Genomic DNA, 19,321 nt, shown 5'->3' on the forward strand with positions numbered 1-19,321 from the left:
TCCTCTGAGTCCTCTGCACGGTGGGTGCATGCTTGACGACTTGAATGACCCATTCTGCTCCACAGTGCCTGACTGCATGGTCTGCGCGAGCCGTGTCATGCGGCGGGCTCGTTATTTGTGGCCAATTTCGAGGGTTCGACAGCAGCCAGATCTGGCTCCCGATGGAACCATCAGCCGCTAGGCCCGATCAGGCGCCAGAGAGCGTGGGCGAGGGAATGCCACCGCGCATTCTCCACAAGCCTGTCGGCTACCTGGATTGGGAGTGCTTCCCTTTTGGGACGACAGCTTACGGTCTCAGCTAGCCATGCACCGCGTGGGCGCCAGCACGGCATGAGCCTCTCAAGCACTCTGGCACGCCTCTATCGGCCCGTTTTCCCGCTGGCCTTATTCCTGGGTCATCGACCTCCATCAACCAGACGGGGTACGGAGTACAGAGTTCTCAGACGATTCCCTTGGGATCGGATCCCCCGGCCTGAAAATGAGCTGGGATCTCCAGCCAGATACCATGCATAGCATTGTTTGCTTGGGAGTCCCAATACCTAGGTACACTATTCACTTCGATGACAAATACCTCGAGTTAGATAAGCCTGATCGTGTTATACAACATCATTTGGTTGATCGAGACTTAGGCTACAGCACACTAGCCAACCCCCTTTTCCCTCAGACCATTGCTGTCGTGTCGAGAGCGAATAATTTGGGATGCAATACAGGCTCTCTTCTCTCAACGTTCCCAAAAAATGGCTGCATACCGCCAGAACTGGAGAGCTCTCAGGGCCAGTCATCCAAATTCAATGGAGTCAAGCTGCTTCAAATATACAAAACAATCCCTAGGATCCACCTCTATTGATATGCTCAAAGGCAGATGTGCGGAGTACCAGCTACGGAGTACTCCGTAGTCTGCTTGCCAGGGGATGATAGAGCCTGATTGGCTCAAGGAGAGTCCGTGCTCCTCCTAGAGACCGTTGAGATTGAAAGGCCTTAACCCAAACAACCCAACCGACGTTGTGGCGCAGGGCGTTGGCATTCAACTCTCCAATCGTCGGGACCAATGACTGAGAGTCTTTCGTGACAGGAATTGCGGTCAGAGATACGACCGTGGCTTTCCATACCTACCCGATTCTCCTGTACGGAGGACGGAGTCGGTGATGAGAACAGTCCCAATTATTGGAAACTGAAGGATCGCAGATCAGAGTCTGTTGTCTTGGACAGCTCTAGCATGGAATCCTCATGTTGAGCACGAGTTATTTCCATACAGCGTATGGAGTACTCCGTATTACACACGACCGTCTGGCTGGACTGGAGAAAGCATTGAAGTTGATCGACGTGGAAGCTAGGGCATTTTCGGCGTCATTCAACGAGCATGGGTCGATCAGTGTCCTAAAAAAACGGGCTTGAGCTTGTTGAAACTGGAGTCGTTGAACTAATAGCACCTGTTGCCTAGTCTGCTTCTTAAAAGTTCCACGCCTTGACGATCTGATCTACAGCACAGACCACCCGATCAAATCCGTCAGCTATCGAAGCAGCCCCTTAGCTGCCATGTCACGTTTAAGTTGTTCGTCTCTGTGGCTGACATGACTGACATCAAGGCTGAACAGGATCAGCGGATTCCATCTAATAATCCTTCTCAACATTTGCCATGATCGTTTGTCTCAAGTCTCGCTAGTTGCCCCCATCGCGATCCATCTCAGCAAGAATTTCCCACACACTGCCAGGTTACGGCCAATCATTGTCTCAATTCACGATACTCAAATGACACAGCGCCGATCCTCAGACAATAATATGACGTCGGAGAATTTTATCATTGCTCTCAAAGTCCTCAGGATAATATTACTTAATATTTTTTTTTCCTAACTATTCTTGTTCCTAACAGCAGTCTCCCCAACGCCCAGGCAAAGCGAAAGAAGAAACCCGCAACCGCAGGGCCTGACTGACTGACTGGACGCTCCGTATCCTCTGCATAAAACAGCCAAGATTGGTCAGCAGGCGAGGAGAGTACCTAGGTTATGCGCACAACGGCCAGTGTGCATCCGCGGCTCCCGACTGTCGGGCCATTTTTGGGTTAGGCCGTAAGGAGAGCTAGGAGCTGAGGCCAGGGGTTTCCAGGAGTTCGTCCAGTGGAGAAACCCATCATGATGGCGACCGCTGTCAAAGACGAAAATCTTGGGCGCTCGGTCCAACTGGATCACGTGGTTTGACGATTGTGTTGGCCGTGCTGTCAACGACCAAGTTAGCCCTCAGCCATATTCCTCGTACGGAGTACTCCATACTCCGTGCTCCGTACCCCGTATATCCGTATGGGGGAAACTACTGGATGAAGGTGCTCTTGGCAGGAAATCTCAATGAGAACTTCCATCTATCATCAACGGCGACCTCCACATGGCGATTGGGTGAATGCAACTCCTTGGAACGAGTTCCATGCAAGGCCGTTTGGACATGCCTTATTATTCTTATTTTACTCGGTACACTGAGAAGATAATGATAATCGAGGGATCAGAGTTGAACAAGCCTCAGGCGGCAGGCAGGGCTGCGGGCTAGCCTGGGTCCCTGAGAGACTGAAGCGTCGGGCTTCAATTAACCCTCGGGGACCAAATGGTTCCCGATTGGCCGCTGACCCGGTCGTACCACACCACCAGTCAACAATACGAGGTCCCCGACAGCACCTGGTACTCCGTACTCCGTACTGGGGTTCGTTTCTTTGCATACGGGGTACTCCATATACTCCATACAGATTGTTTTATCTTTCGAATTAGCGAAGTTAATGATGCTGATCCGGACGTTGACACGGCCGTTCAACGTTAACTCTCACGTCACACAGCGTCTCGAGAATATTTCAAATACTGGAGATTGTCGAACTGGAGGTCTTCCTGGACAGTAATATACTGTACCACTGTACGGAGTATAATACGCCAGTGCATCGGTATATCACATCATTGTCAGTGGGATGCCGTCGGCTGATGGCCGACAACAATCATGATTTAGACGGGCATGTCTACAGTACGATGACCATCATCCCCTCAAGTTTCAACGAGTCAACACAATTTCGAAAATATCCTCCGTCCTGCGGAGGAATACGTACGGAGTACACCTGTGGAGGTGACTGGGACTGGAACGACTATTGATTTTTCACGGTTGATTTCCCACCGTTGATGTCATGGAATAATGACACTTCTTTTTGCTCCGTACGGAGTACAATCGACTGGGGAACAGACAAACCTTGTGGCCTCGTCTCCATGCCCTAAAATAATAATAGGTCAAACCGTCAAACCCTCTAGGGTTGCTGTAACGTACGGAGTACGTAACGTCCTACTCCATCCTAGCCAAATATGGGATGCGACCATGACAAATTCTAGTTCCTCTTTCGGTATGGTTCCCCACGCAGGGTAACCTTCCTCAACGGACGAGTCGACCCCGTAATCGTTCGTATACGAGCCATGGGCGGTATACCTACCAGATACCTAATTTAGCCGATTGAGACTAGCAGCAGTTATGAACCTTCTTTTTTGTTTCTTCTTTTTTTTTCTTTGAAGGGCTCCATCCGGCCCATGGACCATGGCCCCAGCCTCGCTTCACCCGCTAACGAAGTACACCCCGTACCTATCCCTGGTAAGTCTAACCGTATGATCCATGGATGGATGTATTGGCTTAATTAAGTCTCGCTTAGCCTTGACAGGGGCAGCCACAGAAGAATCGGAACGTCAATGTTGGTCAGCGACTTCGCTAACCGCACTTGACTGACTACTTACTATTGGCCCGCGCGACAAACTCAATCTGAAACCATGAAACTCAATCTCGTAACCTTTTTTGGGACTTACCAACCTTGGTTACTTGTCTGGTAAGCGAGCCGCAGGCCACAAGATGTGGTCAAGGCTGAGTTGATGAGATAGATGTACTCTGTACAGTATTACTCAGAACGCTACTCTGTACTGTCTGTCAGTCAGAGTAAGCTAAGCGAGCTATCTCTCCGCCCCTATGTTATATCACATCACATCATCTAAGAACCTTATTGCCCGGTGTAAACTGTGGGAGCGTCTACTGTGGCGCCAGGCTGATGAGTTGGATGTATGGATAATGTACGAGCCACTTCTTCCAGGTGAGCCACTTTCAGGAACACATCCATACCACGAAGAATAAACCAATAAGGCAAGCGTAGTTACTTACCATCGTCTTATCGAATGTAATATTACTCGATACAGTACGATTCACTCACATCATCGATCATGAGTGTTCCCCGAGCAACTGTGTCTGAGAAAAAAAAAGAGTCGATCATTACGAACGAGATCGTACTCCGTACTCCGTACTCAAGATGGTACGTACAGTACTCCGTACAGGTATATCTTGGTGAATAGACTTCGCGCCACCACTTCCGCGCCACATAAGCTACATGCGCCACACTACTGTGGAAGATCAAGGTAGGAGCCACTAGCCACTAGCACAGCCACACGCCACACAACTCCATACCACGGTACGGAGTACGGAGTACTGTACCGTACTCCGTACTCACAACTGATTGGTGGAAACTCTATACGGAGTACAACAAGACAGGAGTATACTACATCAACAGTGGACAATAATGGGCGTCTAGACTCACGTCTCATGTTCCGAGGGTTGTTCCAAGATTTGGGAAACATTCCACTCCAGGAATTAGTAGTTGATTGATTGATTGGCTCCAATCCGGAGAGACGGGGGGATATGGGGATGGGGATGGGGATGGGGACGGGACAGGTGTGGGGTGTGTGTTCCAGAGTCTGGACAAGACAAGCAAGCAAAACGACCAATACGACATACCCAAAAAAACAAAAGGAATGGAAAAGAAAAGAGGGGGGTAAAAAAGACCAAGTGTTTTCAAGAGGGGAAACAAAAAGGAAATGTTAAAAAGAAACAAATCTATCTAGGGCAAGAGCAGATGATGCCACCTTGTCATTCATGACGTTCAACCCTCGAGGGCCAAAAAATTGGTCTTGTACAGGAGTACATCTTCGTTACATCGTTAGATAGGTACGTAGGTAATATACATCACTTTGCTACCTACCTACCTACCAGCAGTACAATACTACATTACCTAAATCCTTCCCTGAATTGCATTGAATTTATGCCTTCCTTGCACTGTACTGTGCTGTACTGTATGAAATGGTGCTGCACTGTGCTCCTTCTGTGCATCTGCGCAACCAACGGAATGGATCGATCTCATACATGATGAAAGTGGAGCAAAGCAAGTTAAAAAAAAGGATTCGAGCAAGAAAAGAAGAAAAGCTCTCTATTTACTGATCGATGATAATCTGAGATTAATTAATAACTGTATGTAGCGGTGTGTAGTTACATAGGTACTTGGTACCTAACCCAGCAACCTGTATATATATCCTGTAAAGTGCCAGTGCAGATCTCCCAGTGCAATAGATAAATAAAAGAGATAGATAGGTAGACACTGGGTAAACAGGTAGCAGTCAGTTAGACGAGTCCTGGAAGGAAAATGAAGTGAGAACCCCGTCCAATTTACTAATTGAATGTAGAACCGTACCTTTTACTGAATGGACCATATACATACATTCGACTTTGTCCACCAAATATACTACTGGACTGTATAGATGGACGAGCAGGGGGATAGATATAGATGGACAGAAGAGATAAAAGGAGAACTTCCTGGCTAATGGAATGTAGCTAGAGATATATATATACTAAGAATGCCTTATACGAAGACACCAGAGGAAAGAAATGATGTTTATTTATATTCCACTATATACCATATAAGTTATTTTCCCCCTTTGCTATATTGATAACAGTGTCTTCCTCCTCCTCCTCCTCCTTCTTCTTCTGGACATCAGATTTAATTCCTCTTTTTTTTTTCTTGCGCGCAGAAATGACATTTCGTTTGTTTGTTTGTTCCCAAGAACAGGACAGCATGACAATCAATGACGGTTTTAGCTGTACTGTGCACTTTTTCAATTCCAATTCCTTCTTCCAAGGTTGGATCGACTTTGAAAAGGTAATCCTGATAAGGAACCCAACTCAGCTATCATTATTATTTTATTGTCAGCGATACAGGCTAAGTTTTCATAGCGCGAGCGAAGCAGGGAGTCAAAAAAAACTTTTTTCTCCATAATCAGATCACTGATAAACTAAGGAAGATAATAAAACGGAGGAATCAATCTATCCACTGCCATACCCATACGAGGCTTCTTATACCAAAAAGGGGGGGAAAAAATATTGCTGATATTCCATGGATTTTCCACATAAAGACCATCTTTCCGAACGTCTCGGAAAGTGAAGGAAGCCCTTTACCCGTGATACCTTATGGCGTGGGGAAATCTGCCAGGCATCGACAATTATCACTGAGCATGCACTCTCTATACACTACATATAGAGAAATAGTATTATTTCTTGCCCGATTTCTTTTCTTGGAATCATGGTGAACACGTGCAGTACATTATACTCTCCAACCGTGATTATTATACTCGTACCAGGGGGTTTTTTTTAAAAAAAAAAAACGATTCCCGATGATGATATCTATTCGTACATTTCCAATAGTTTACCTCCTGCTAGATTAAGAAGAGAAAGAGCAAGGAGAAGAAGCTTTTTCCAGTATATATATATAAACCGAGTGGTGTTGAGTTGCTAGAAATCTATCCATCTACCTGCCTGTCTACCTCACTCAACGTGGTATAGATAATAGCAGACACAATTGGCAGCAAATACATCCATTAGGTATGTATGTACATTACATCAACACAGAAAGGGATCTTTTCTACTTGGTTTTTACCAGACTTGATGCAGTAGGTATGTATGTATGCCAAGTTCCATTTATATGCATGTCTTGCAGATATATAGATATATTATATAACACAAATATATGTATATCAAAGTCAACAACACAAGTCCTGTCTGTCAACACCTGCCATTCACCTAAGGACACACACACACTGAGACAAATGTCTCAGCGCCCTCCCTGCAGGATACCAGCGATCAGAATCAGAAACTTGTGAGTGAGTGAGAAGACTACCTACGGAATCGAATCAGATTTGACATGGATACAAAATATATATGCATAGCCTGTCAGGATCCATAGAAAAATCCAGATCACATTTTCCTTCCTTCCTTCGATATTCTGAAATAATACTGTAATAATTGTTAGATAGCTAGCTAATAGCTGATTTTTGAGCGGGTGTCTAATCTAAGCTTGATATCAGGCTTGTTGGTGCCTGTGTTGTTGACAGGTTCCATTATCTGTCTTGTCTGTCTTGTCTGTCTATCTCAACCCGTCCTGCCTTGTCATACTCTTTCTTATCTGATCATTACTGTAGATGCATTTCTTGTCTCTCCAACATCTATTTCTTAAACTCTATCGAAGCAAGCTATGTTGTATACAGGCTTCGTTTCGTCTTCTTCTATTCTATTCCTCTCAAAGTTTTCCTCAACATGATGGCTCTATGTACAATATAGTACATACATACACAGCACATACACACAATGCACCATTTTTCTACGTTCCCAGCAATAAACAGTGACGACATGATGACAAACAAAAGGGGTATATGTGTATATTCCAAACAAAAGACGTCCGTCCCAACCGACCAACAATTCCGTTGGTACAGTACAGTAGTACATGGAGACTAGCTACAATCTATCCTATCCGTAAACGTAAACAAAATCCTTGAACTCCCAATGGTATCATATCGTATCGTATCGTATCGCGTATATAATATATGCCGTGCCGCCCGTATCCGTATGATCATATATGAATGTCAGAGACGTCCAGTTCAGTTCATGAAAATACATGCGGGTCTCAAGCCCGAGCCCGAGACGAGACGAGACGAGACCAGACCAGACCAAGACCGAGACCACCCGCCAGACCGTTCGTTTGTTCGTTATGCCCAAGTCGGAATCAATCAAATCATATCGTGTCAAAATACACATGCAAGAAAACAAACATAAAAACAAGTTAGATGGCAATGCAATGCAATGCCAAAAGCCTCGTCGTGTACCTACTCCGATAGAGTGAGAGGAAAACACAGACACAGAAAAAAAAGACCAAAGACCCTCCCACGGTTGAGGCTAGAACCAGAGTAAACGCCGGGCCGTCACCAGTCATAGTCATCAACTTATCCCTCCATTGACACGAGTACAGACAGACAACGTCAGTCACGCCGACCAACCGATGTCTTCATTTCCCCTTTCAACGCCATTTCCCAGCAGCATACAAAACCAAGTTGCTAAAATGGTTGATCGGTATTTTGCAATGCCAATGCACAGAAAATTAGACAGAAATAGAAGGAGAAGAGAACAAAAGAAAAGAGAAGAGAAGAGAAACGGAAAGAAAAGAAGACAAAAAAAAAAGCAAGCAACAAGGGTATATGTCGAATCAAATCATAACCAGATATCGCCCTCTTCACCACGAACCCACGCGTTCCAAACTTTCTCATACGCCTCTTCCAAGTCATTCACCCAACGTCTGGTGTCGAACAACTTGCTCTGCCATCGGTTTGTGAAGAGCATCTTTCGCAACTCCATGAGTCTGCCGGTCGCCCGGCCCTGACCGCCGGGTTCATATCGCATGCCATGGCCAAGGCGGACAGCTTTGTTTTCGTAATCCTCATCCGAAGAGGCTACCAACTCGTTCCTAGCCTGGCGACCCTCTTCGGTGCTCGGGAGAGCGCTCGTCAGAATGCTCGAGGCCATGCGCGAACACATCTTGTACTTGTAGCGCGGGAAGGTCAGGATGGGAGTACCGCTCCACAACGTATCAGCCGCGGTGGTGTGGGCGTTGCATTCAGGCGTATCCAAAAACAGATCGCAAATCTGAGCCCGCGCGATGTGCTGCTGCTTGGGAGCAACATCGGTGAAGATGATCCGAGAGGCGACTTCCTGGCCAGCCCAGGCGAGCGCAGTTTGCCGGAGATTCTGCTCGCCGATATCGGGGAAGCGAAGCAGCCACAAGACTGCATTTGGAACTCGAGAGAGGATCCGAAGCCATGTGCGGAAAGTCGTGGGTTCGATCTGCAATCACGTCAGCAAATTGATGGTAGTAAATGACGAGGCTTCAACTGGCGTTACCTTGTAGAGTTGATTGAAATTCCCAAAGATAATGGCGTCGTCACTGAGATTCGGGAACAACTCTTTCCGCATCTTCCACCGTCTCTCTTGCTCTTCTTCCCAGGTGATGTGAGGATTATCGCTGTCCGGCCCACTCTGCCGATGATCACAACAGAAGAAAGTATCGCGCGTGTAGACGATTCTCTCGCCATAGACCCAGTTTTCGGCTTCTTCGGCATGATCCTCCTCGAAGATCCGATCCTCAATGCGATAGTCCCGTCTCCCAGGGCTCAAAGTGTCTCGTGGAATTGACAGTTCGTCCGCCAGGATGTAATCACACCACTCCGCTCCCAGAGTTCCAGCGAATCCCATGAACGACATGTGAATCGGAGCCGGTCTGGCCGCGAACACTTCGTTACGTGCACCCCGCGTGTAGCCATTCAGGTTGACCAGGATATGAATCCCATCTTTCACAATCTGCTCGACGAGACGGTCGGTAGACCAACTGCTCGCGTCGTAGAAGACGGGCGCTTCCCGCTCAATTTGACGGCGGTGGACGGAATTGTCACTCGGCGTGGTCGCGTAGCAGAAAGCCTTGACTCGGTTAGGATTGTGGAGCCCAAAGACAGACTGCATCAGATGGGCCAGAGGATGGTTGTTGAAGTCCGACGAGACGTAACCCACCCTCAGGTACGGATTCGGAGGGGACGGCGGCGGATACACCGTGCTGGGAAGCCACGGCGAGCGAAGAGTCGAGCACGAGATCCGCAAGCCATTTCGTTGCGAAATGTGACGGATCTGCTTTGCGGACAGCGGACAGGTGAACGTGTGGAAAGGCAAGACGGTCGGTGCATTGGGTGCCGTGAGCGCTGCCGGAAGTTGTGGTCTCCTATACTTGGACAGAGGATACTCCTTCCCATAGACATGGCGGTCTTGGTACCACTGCCATGTAATGGCGCGGATGGCACGCTCGATGAGCTTGACGATCCTGGCCCCTTCCCATCTTTTACCGGCCCACGATTGCAGCAGAGTAGCCAAGGTCCCGTTCTTGATCGGGAGAAGTCTGCCCGACGCCGTGGCGGGCGTGAGTTGCGCACACAGTTGCTCGATGGTTGCAGTAGACAACAACCCACGACCCCATGTTTCGCCGTCTCTCAGCTGCCGGTCCACGATGTCCACCACACGCTTTATCCAACCCGACCCGGTCTCCATTCCAGCGGCATCGCGCAGCATTCCCTGGTCATCCACATGCCATCGGTCTTGGAAGCCGTATCCACCTACGACGCCACCGCGGCCCACCCAATTGCAGACTGAATTGAGCGCGTTGGCCAGGCCACAGACAGCTTCTGCAAAATCCGGATTGACTCGGACCGCCCTCTTGTAGTATCCAATGGCGTCGTTGATGCGGCCCGCATCCTTGACAGCGTTTGCCAGGTTCGCCAGAGCAATATCAAAATTGCCATCACACTGGACGGCCTGCTCGTACATCCGGATCGCCGCCTGGAGCTGGCCGATATCCTTGAGGAGGCTTCCCAAGTTCGTATACAGATGTGCATGTCGGGAATCCAAACCCAATCCGTAGTTGTAGTAAGCCAAAGCGAGCGAGACCCCACTGCCAGGCACGACCCCTGGAACTTCGGGAATCTGGCTGTTTTTGCCGGGCGGACGAGGTGGTGGCTTGACGGGTGTGTTATTCTGAATGCCGGCCAGCAGAATTCCTACATTGTTTGCCGTAGACGGACTTGGCTGCAGGGAGAGGGACAGATAATAGAGCGCTAGAATGTCTCGAACTCCCGGCGAGGCCGGCTTGACGGTTCCCGCAGCGGCGGACTGAGACATGCCATCTTGGTAGATCTTAGCCAGGGAAAGCAACGAATTGCTCGTCGTGGAAATCGCTGCTTTCCGCGCCAGGCCTTCGGGGACATACTGCAAACCTGGTGGATTCCCGTACGGAGGAAAGACCAGACTCGCGGTCCGGAGAGCCGTTTCGGGGTAGAGGAGGAGCACGGGTTCTTTGGGATCGCTCGTCTCAGGCACGCATGGGTAGCCGCTGCGAGAGCCGCTGGTGAAAGCGGCGATGATCTGCTTAATCAAGCTCTTGATGCCATGACGTCTGCGACCAGCCGCGATCAGGATAGCGTCCTCGAAGGCAGCGGCGGCTCCTGCATTGTCACCCAGAGAGTAAAGCATGTTGCCTTTGGCGTGAACGAGGGCAAGCATTCTCCCGTTGTCGGAGCCTGGGATGGCATATCCGCTGGATGCGAATCCGGCCGAGTTCGAATCGTTCAGATTGAAGTTCAGAGCCACGGAGTTTTCGAGGTCGTTATCGTAATCGAAAGCGGCTCGTTCGTACGACTCCGTGCTTTCAGCATCGCTCTCCGTCTCACTGGCATGTTCATCCGACCGGAAGCAGTCTCCATTCTTCGAAACCCGCAGTGAATTCTCGACAAATTCAATGATATTGACCGCTTCTTTTCCACGGTGGTTGCTGCACAGAAGACCGATCAGGTGCTCGACCGCTTCGAAGTAACTCGGACGCAGTTTCACAGCACGAAGCCAGTGCTGGAGAGCCTCATCCCGCCGGTCGAGCGCGAGCAGGGTCGCGGCAAGATTGCTTATAGCCTCGACGTGCGTGGCATCTCTGTCAATTATTCTAGAGTACCACCTCATAGCCTTGTGATAGTCGCCCAACCCGTAGGCCAAGCAACCACCCAACAGCATGCCATCAATCCATTCCCAGTTGCTTTCCATGCAAAGATGGGACAGCATCTCCAAGGCAGACGCCGCACTGGCCATCGTCGAGCTTTCGTTATTGTATGGACCAGGAACACGCGGAAGGGTTGCCGTGGGCCGCTGGGCTACCGGCTGTCGGTTAGGTGGGAGGTAAGAGGGGGCATTGAACGAGCCCATCTGTTGAGGCGCATTCTGCGAATGTAGATCATAGCGCGAAGAAGAGTAACTGTTCTGCCGCGGCATGTCAGGCTGAGAGGATGAGAAGTCCAACCCGGGCTGACGAGGGGGCTTGGGATAGATACTGGGTTTCGAAGGTCGCTGAGGTTGGCCATCCGCGCTTGTTTTCGAGACGCTCTGTCTTCGCGCATTGAGAGTTGCGAGAAGATCAACATAGACGCTGTGAGCCCACGACAGGACCTTCTCCTTGAATTCGGCGTTCTGTGCCCGAGAGCTGATCTCCGGTACGGATGGGGGGACATTGCGGTTGGTGTGAGAGCCAGACCAACCAACCGCCTCACCCTGTGGATGTGAAGGGATATTGGCGTTCAAACCACTTGCGCCCTGAACATGATAGGGGAGAGCATGTTGAGGATCGTTGAATGCACAGAGAGGTTTCTGATAAGAATGACGAGGAGGGAAATTCTGCTGCTGCTGCTGCTGCAAAAATGGCTCATTATTCAGGGATCCTGGAGGAGCTTGGTTCCATGAGAAGCCTTGAGTAGATAGACCAGATGCAGGAAGCGATGTCGGACCAAATTGCGACTGGTGCAGGTCGTAAAGTTGCGGCGCGTTCGGATCATTTGGATATGGAGAGGTGGGGAGGAAACGAGAGTCACGAAGGGCTGCTGGGCGATAGGGAATGTATGCTCCGTCCGGCCAATATGGCCCGTAGGGACCGGTGCTGACTGGAGCGGTTGGACTGAGATAGGGCTGGAGGGTTGCTGGAAGAACAGTTGGGATGGACGGGCCATTATGCATATAATAGCGTTGCGATGGCTGCATGGGTAGTGTTTGATGCAACACTGAATCCATCCCAGGCTGAGGGTTCAGAGAACGAACCCAGCTGGGCCCCGTTCCTCCGCCGCCCTGAAGCTGATCAGTGGACAATCCATTGTTGGTCCGGCCAGGGTCTTGCTTGTTATAGACGGGAGGAAAGTTTTGATACTGAGTCTGGTCCAGGGGCGTCGACTGCCAGTTCTCTACCGGCAGCGTCGACTGCGACGGCAGAACCTGTCCTGATTCCAGTGACGATACCAAGATATGCTTTGCGGCCGGCGGTTGGATCGCTCGGTCACCGGGAGTCCCATCATAACCGGCCGCCAGAGTTCCGTTGGGTGTCTTCCTCCTCAGCGCATGTTCGCCGACATTCGCTACCTTGTGGGGATCGTTGTTGGATCCCAAGTCCTGGGAATCTGACCGCTGAACGGGATGAGGGAACTGCATCCGCGATCGCGGAATCGAGTTGTTGAAGGCCGGTTTGTTCGCTTGCAGGGTGGCGCCATTCATATCATACGGACGAGCAAAGGGATCATAATTCAGTCGATGATCCAGGTGGTGATGGGGTTGGAATTGCGGAGCGACAGCCACAGAAGGTAACATCCTGAAACTTCTTGTCTCTGACCACCTCCGCCGTCCAGAGGGACAGCAGACGGCAGGCCTCGGTCAATAGATCACAACTGGTTAGTTGGTCCTAGACAGAGCAGACAGTATCAAGGACAGTATCAAATCTGGGGATCTCGATTCGTGAGTTCGGTGGTTCCTGGACCGTTTCATCGACAAGTGTCACTCTTGAAGCGTTTTCGACTCCGCATCATGGCATGGTTCGCGGCTGTGACACGCCCAGAAGCTGGACCATCGATGACGAGACAACCCAGGAAGATGGTAACGGTGTTGCAACGGGTCGTGAGAGGCGCCCGTCAGACGAGATTCGATGAGAAGGCAGTCAATGTGGACAGGTGACGACGATGAGGGACGGTTTCCAGAAGCTGTCGGGAGAAGGAGTGTGGGTTGTACGTGGTGAGCGGGATTCTTGGGGGACAAGCCGTCAATGCAAGGGAGGGCAAACTGGATCGCTCCGCCATCCACTCACACAGAGAACGCAGGTATCCGGGGAGCAGGACCAGTGAGCGTTGAATCGAAGAAGGCGCTGTGGAGCAATGGAGGGGGGTACAAAGGCGGTAAGCAATGATGACTGTCAGTGACTGTTCGGTGTAAATGAGAAGACTGTCTGGAGTATGCAGGCCAAGAAGGGCTGCTGCATGTGAGCGAGGTGCAACGACTCGCTTCAATGGAGATTTTGGGCGATGCTGGGGATCGTTAATAACAATGGATGGATGGCTTCTGCTGGAGGGACCGTTGAAGTTTCAGGTGGCTCCGGGCTGTCACCCAGGGCGGAGTCCGTGGCGGCAGGGGAAGAGGAACCCACGGCGCGGCAGCTAGTGGTGGTTAGCAACAGGGCGATAGCGATCATAGGCCTATAATTATGGAGGGGCCCTGCAAAGCTGGCACCCTAGAGATGGTTTTTTATTCTTTTTTTTTCCGACAAAAGCCCATCAATAAAAGAATATCCTGATATTTTTATTTTGGTCTATTGGGTCTAGTCGACAATCGAGTAGCGAATACTAGCAAATTCCCCACTTGAGGGAATCATGGAACGCTGAATCGTCATGAAGCTGCAATGCCGAGATCTGATTTATGGAACCCAGCGGGCGGGCGCCGTGGCACGGCGGAAGAGAAGGCTCCCTACGAGACGGTTTCAGGATGCAGGGTGTCCGCCGGTAGGGAGAGAGTGGAGCAGGTGGGCAGGCCTAGATGGGGAGACAGGCGCTGGAGTGGCTTGCCTCGAGCCCTATGGGGGGCGCCTATCGTACTAAGGCACGACTGCACCAAGTATGGGGTGCGCTGTGACTTCTGGATGGAGAACAGCGCAGCGCGGCTGGAGGATAGTGGATCCCTCGATACAGACAAAGACCAGGGTTGCTACATTGCTAAGTTGCTGATATTTTTGAATGGTCAAGGCGGGGGCGCCCTGACCTGAGTTCCTCTGTTGATCCTTAGGCGATGGAAGAAAACGACAACATGAACAGGATAGAATTAAGACTCCGTATTATTCTTTAAAGATCGATCTGGTTAGGTAGGGAGTGACAAGAGTCGACCGTCGCGGTGGGCTGAAGCGACGGGGCATCAGGATCGGCCACGGATCATATTGAAGGGCGCCATGGATGACGAGGACCGTTCGACAGGCGGGCGATCACCATGGGCCATGGACTGCATGTCCACGGGCGTCGCGCCGGGGGTGCAGTGGCGCCCGCGGCGACCCCCAAGCAGGCGTCGCGGAAGGCGATCTGGCGCGGTGGCAGCCCCCAAGACGCCATCGTCCCCCCCAAAGACCCCCAGAGCGGGACGCTGCTTAACGTTCCATTGGCCTCCCAGTGCCCTGCCCCACCCCGGTCGGTCCGTGTGTCACCTACAGTGGCTGCAGCCAGGCTGCAAGGCGTCTCAGCCTCCAGCTAGAGACCCTATCATTAATGAATTGAAGAGTCCGTGTGAGTGAACAGAGAACAGAGAACAGAGAACCAGCAGATGCAATAACGATAGGTAGGTAGCCTTGAAGGTACCTAGGTATCGAGGTACCGACAGTTCCCTCCCGAGTCGTGACATGGAAGACAAAAGAAAACAGAAAGAAAGCGACAGAAACGACTGGGGTATCCGCCCGGTGGACCCGAATTGCCGTCACCGTGGGACCGACAGGCTAGACAAGGATACGAAAAAGAAGATGCCAGTGGAAATGCCGCGAATCTTCCGGGATGAGGATCGACAGGCCAACGTCCGTTCAGGTGTCACGGGGGTGGTGGCACGCAGGGCTTGGTCGGCAGCATGCATGACGTTATGTCAGTAGCAGCGAGTCGCAGCCGTGACTGTGGCAGTTGGTATGGAGGAGGTCATGCAAAAACGGAAAAAAAGAAGAGCTACAGCGCGTAATTCAGGTTGAGGAAGAGAAGGTCCAAAAAAGAGAAAAAAAGGAGGAGAGCAATGAGGACTCATACGGAGTACTCGTACGGAGTACTCCATCCATCGTAGCCTCGTAGGCTTCATTTGATAAGAATTATGAACAATTTGATAGACAGTGGGCCATCACCAAGTCGATCGAGGTCGATCACCAGCTCGACCAGGCAGAGATCAGCCGGCGAATCGTGACCATTGCGTGGCTGCTTTGCTCTAAGCCTCTATCGAAGAATAATCTGGGGACTGTGTTTCAATTTAGGAATTACGGTTGGAGCCAACAGAGCATGGCCTTGATCTTGTCTGTGCACACGTACGTATCAGTATACGGAGTACATACAGAGTACTCCGTATCTTGTCGAATCTTGTCGAAAACGGTAGGAAATGAACTCCGACTTGGCGGACAACAATGATAGTAATTAATGAATGCACTTTGATATCGACATTATTCGGAGATTGATATAACTGTCAGCTTCATCAGATACAGGTATAGCTAGCCAGCTCTCCCATCCTCGTCCAAGCGTGTTTGCCTAGGTAATTAATTAATAATAGTTGCAAATCCTTGACCAACAACAGATCGTTCTTATTATTCTACTATTACTACTATCCTGAACTCCTCCAGTCATGATTTTTCACGTAATCTTGCTAGTAGGAACAATAATAATCTAACTATGCGGAGTATTCCATATCTATCTATATCCATGACTTCATACCTAATCCTCTGTAGGTACGGAATAGGTAGGTGACAGGTAGGTAGTTGAATGCCAGACTCCACCTCCATTCCAAACGTCGTGCTTGGCACACATGCCATGGATTGGTGCTGTAGGCACTATAGTGTAGTATTCTGCAATAATTCACATTGAATTAGAAGTAGGGTTAGAGAGGGAGAGAAGTGAAGCTAGCATGCTGTTCCCATCTCCACTGTGCTGTTCTGACTTGTGCTGCATGTACTCTATACAGTACTTTGTAGCTGCAGTAGACCTACCTACCTAGGTAACTACATAATGCAGGGAAGGCAAGGCGGCTACCAACACTTTCCTCTTCCACAATGACTCAGTAGTGGTTAGTTAAAGTACTCCATACAATAATAATAGTGTCACAGTGTCAGTATGGCACATGTGTGTGTATGTGTGTATATACAGTACATACAGAACATGATTAATCACAATCTTACAAACTTACTTATCTACCTGCACGATATCACATCACATATTGTGGCGCAAACTCATTATTATTATTTTAATATTATTCATTATGCTTGTACCCCATACGGAGTAGTAGAACAGGGCTGTGTGTGGGTGTGTTACACTAACCGTCGACAAAGGAGGGAACCTGCAGGTAATTAATATACCTAATGTGCCTGATTACTTACTCGCGACAGCCTTAAGACTTAATAAGTGCTAGGTTTAGGTGCCTGATTTCGACAAGGGTCTGTGGTTTGTTTCTTGATAGGTATTATTTATTTATTTTATTGGACTGGGCCTAAGGGGGAGAAGACCACTCAAGATTCTTACTTGACTGTCGATAATAGTTGGTACTACCATCACCTGAATCGCAAGGCCAATCAATAAATGACCAACCTGGGAACCAACAGGTAATAAAAAAATAACAAACAAGATACTAACTCTTATAATAACCCCGGACTACCATGTCATCAACAAAGACAACCAAGACATGATGAGGCAATTTATTAGAACAGAGAACTACGTATTATTAGATCCTCCCCTCTTGACAAGAGTAAGGACAAATGCCTATTAGATCCTAACAGGAGCAATACGATTATATCCCCTTTGTTGTCTCGGATAACTGCCTGCGTCACGACTCACGGGTGAAGATTGCCTTGTTCCTAGAAAATTGAACCAAGTGATTGATTGATTGATTAAAATGTGTGTGTGTGTTTTCTTTTTATGGTGTCTATGACCGCACAATGCATTTGCATTACCTATGTTTATTTAAAGGCAGATGCTGTGGTCGATGTTTTCAATCTGGATTTATTTAGGCATGTGAAAATATATATATAATCTCTCTACCGTGGTACGAAGAATCTACACCAAACATCCAAGATTCCGATTCGATAAGGAATAAAGTTCCATTTTGGAACGTACCTCAAATTTTAGACACTAAATAAACTCTAATAATATGACAGCGTCGTTCTACATATGCCTCCATATCGATCGATTAACTAATCAATAATCAATCGATCAATTGATCGATTGATCTTCAGACGGCATGTCGACCCAAATGATGGACCACAATATCCACCAGAGGAATAAAATCCCCCCCAAAGAATACCGCGGTGAGTAACGGGTCTGGTTTCAATCTTCTTTGCACAAAATAGGCCGATACCGTGGGGTACAAACTCCAACCACGCGCTTCGGGAGTGTGGCCACTCTCAAAAACGGGAATTGGATGGTAACGGCCAGAGTGTGGCAAAGGTCAGTTGTCTCGGAAAAGCGGGGGAAGGAATGGGAATGGGGATGGGCTGCGTTGGGAGGCTCGATTTGAGCCAGAACCAAGCTAAGCTTGTGGACAGGATGGAGAGAGCTGTCAAAGAAATATGACTGACCGATACGTATAAGCATTCAAGAGGTATTCTCGAGCCAATATCGAGAAGCGGTAAGGACTACACGCAAATAAAGGAAACTGGTCATCGCTCGTAATTTTATTCAAGTCATCATATTCTCATATCTAGCACCAGCAAAAAATAATAAACGCGTGCTCTACATGGAATCAATGACCAACTTTTTACTCGGCAGGAACTACACAATTGTTAGCAACAGTCTCATAATACAAATTGTTCCAAACTTACTGTCAATCTCTCCAGCCTTGATGTCGTCGCTGACCTCCTTCGGGCTGCGGCCATCAACCTGGCAGCCAACGGAGAAGGCAGTACCCAGGATCTCCAGAACAGTTCCCTTCAGCTCTTTGGCCAAGCTGCGGCTGCGCATGGTGCGGGCAATGTCAATGATGTCATCCAAGGGGATCGACTTGGTGTGCTTGATGTTCTTCTCCTTCTTCCGGTCACGAGGAGGCTCCTTCAGGGCCTTGATGACAAGAGAAGAGGCCGAAGGAACAACGGAGATCTGAGCTTGACGGTTCTGAATGGTGAGCTTGACCGTCACACGGAGACCTTTCTGTAGAGCAAGACAGGTCAGCGTTTCGATCTTTTCAACCCATAAGACCATTAATTTCGCAATCTTACCCAATCACCAGTGGCCTTCGCGATATCTTCACCAATCTTCTTGGGAGACAGACCAAGAGGACCGACCTTGGGAGCCAGAGCAGACTGGGCTCCGACTTCACCACCGGTCACCCTCAGGTGGATGATCTTCACCTCATTGGGATCGAACTTGGGAGCTATTCAAGAGAAGAAAAAGGTATAATGTCAGCCGCCAGGATAATGCTCTCCAAGGAGATGATACTTACGCATGGCGAGTGCGAAAGGTCGTCGATCTTCCTTGGATGGTTGTTGAGGTGGATGCCGAAGGAAAAGTTCACAGGTGCTCCGGAATTGAAAAGGATATTGGGGGACTGCGGTAGCGCTACTGCTAAGCGAGGCCCG

General features: G+C 49.3%; 4 protein-coding genes across 4 annotated transcripts; 2 read left to right on the forward strand and 2 right to left on the reverse strand.

Annotated features, from left to right (window-relative positions):
* Positions 1 to 161: 161 nt before the first annotated feature.
* On the forward strand, positions 162 to 476 carry VTN77DRAFT_4150 (uncharacterized protein; the record flags this gene model as incomplete). The annotated part of the gene is made up of 2 exons (XM_069420178.1): positions 162 to 242; positions 303 to 476. The coding sequence occupies 2 exons, from the start codon at positions 162 to 164 to the stop codon at positions 474 to 476; spliced, it is 255 nt and encodes an 84-aa protein (XP_069281821.1).
* Positions 477 to 8,358: 7,882 nt separating this feature from the next.
* Positions 8,359 to 13,356, reverse strand: VTN77DRAFT_4151 (uncharacterized protein; the record flags this gene model as incomplete). The annotated part of the gene is made up of 2 exons (XM_069420179.1): positions 8,359 to 8,988; positions 9,046 to 13,356. The coding sequence occupies 2 exons, from the start codon at positions 13,354 to 13,356 to the stop codon at positions 8,359 to 8,361; spliced, it is 4,941 nt and encodes a 1,646-aa protein (XP_069281822.1).
* A 1,656-nt stretch (positions 13,357 to 15,012) lies between these two features.
* VTN77DRAFT_4152 (uncharacterized protein) lies at positions 15,013 to 15,655 on the forward strand (the record flags this gene model as incomplete). Its single annotated transcript, XM_069420180.1, has 2 exons — positions 15,013 to 15,210; positions 15,437 to 15,655. The coding sequence occupies 2 exons, from the start codon at positions 15,013 to 15,015 to the stop codon at positions 15,653 to 15,655; spliced, it is 417 nt and encodes a 138-aa protein (XP_069281823.1).
* A 2,849-nt stretch (positions 15,656 to 18,504) lies between these two features.
* On the reverse strand, positions 18,505 to 19,189 carry VTN77DRAFT_4153 (60S ribosomal protein uL11; the record flags this gene model as incomplete). The annotated part of the gene is made up of 4 exons (XM_069420181.1): positions 18,505 to 18,518; positions 18,569 to 18,893; positions 18,962 to 19,116; positions 19,186 to 19,189. The coding sequence occupies 4 exons, from the start codon at positions 19,187 to 19,189 to the stop codon at positions 18,505 to 18,507; spliced, it is 498 nt and encodes a 165-aa protein (XP_069281824.1).
* Positions 19,190 to 19,321: the final 132 nt, after the last annotated feature.

The sequence above is a fragment of the Rasamsonia byssochlamydoides genome (genome assembly GCF_041956645.1).
Source record: "Rasamsonia byssochlamydoides strain NRRL 3658 unplaced genomic scaffold VTN77scaffold_3, whole genome shotgun sequence".
Taxonomy (NCBI): domain Eukaryota; kingdom Fungi; phylum Ascomycota; class Eurotiomycetes; order Eurotiales; family Trichocomaceae; genus Rasamsonia; species Rasamsonia byssochlamydoides.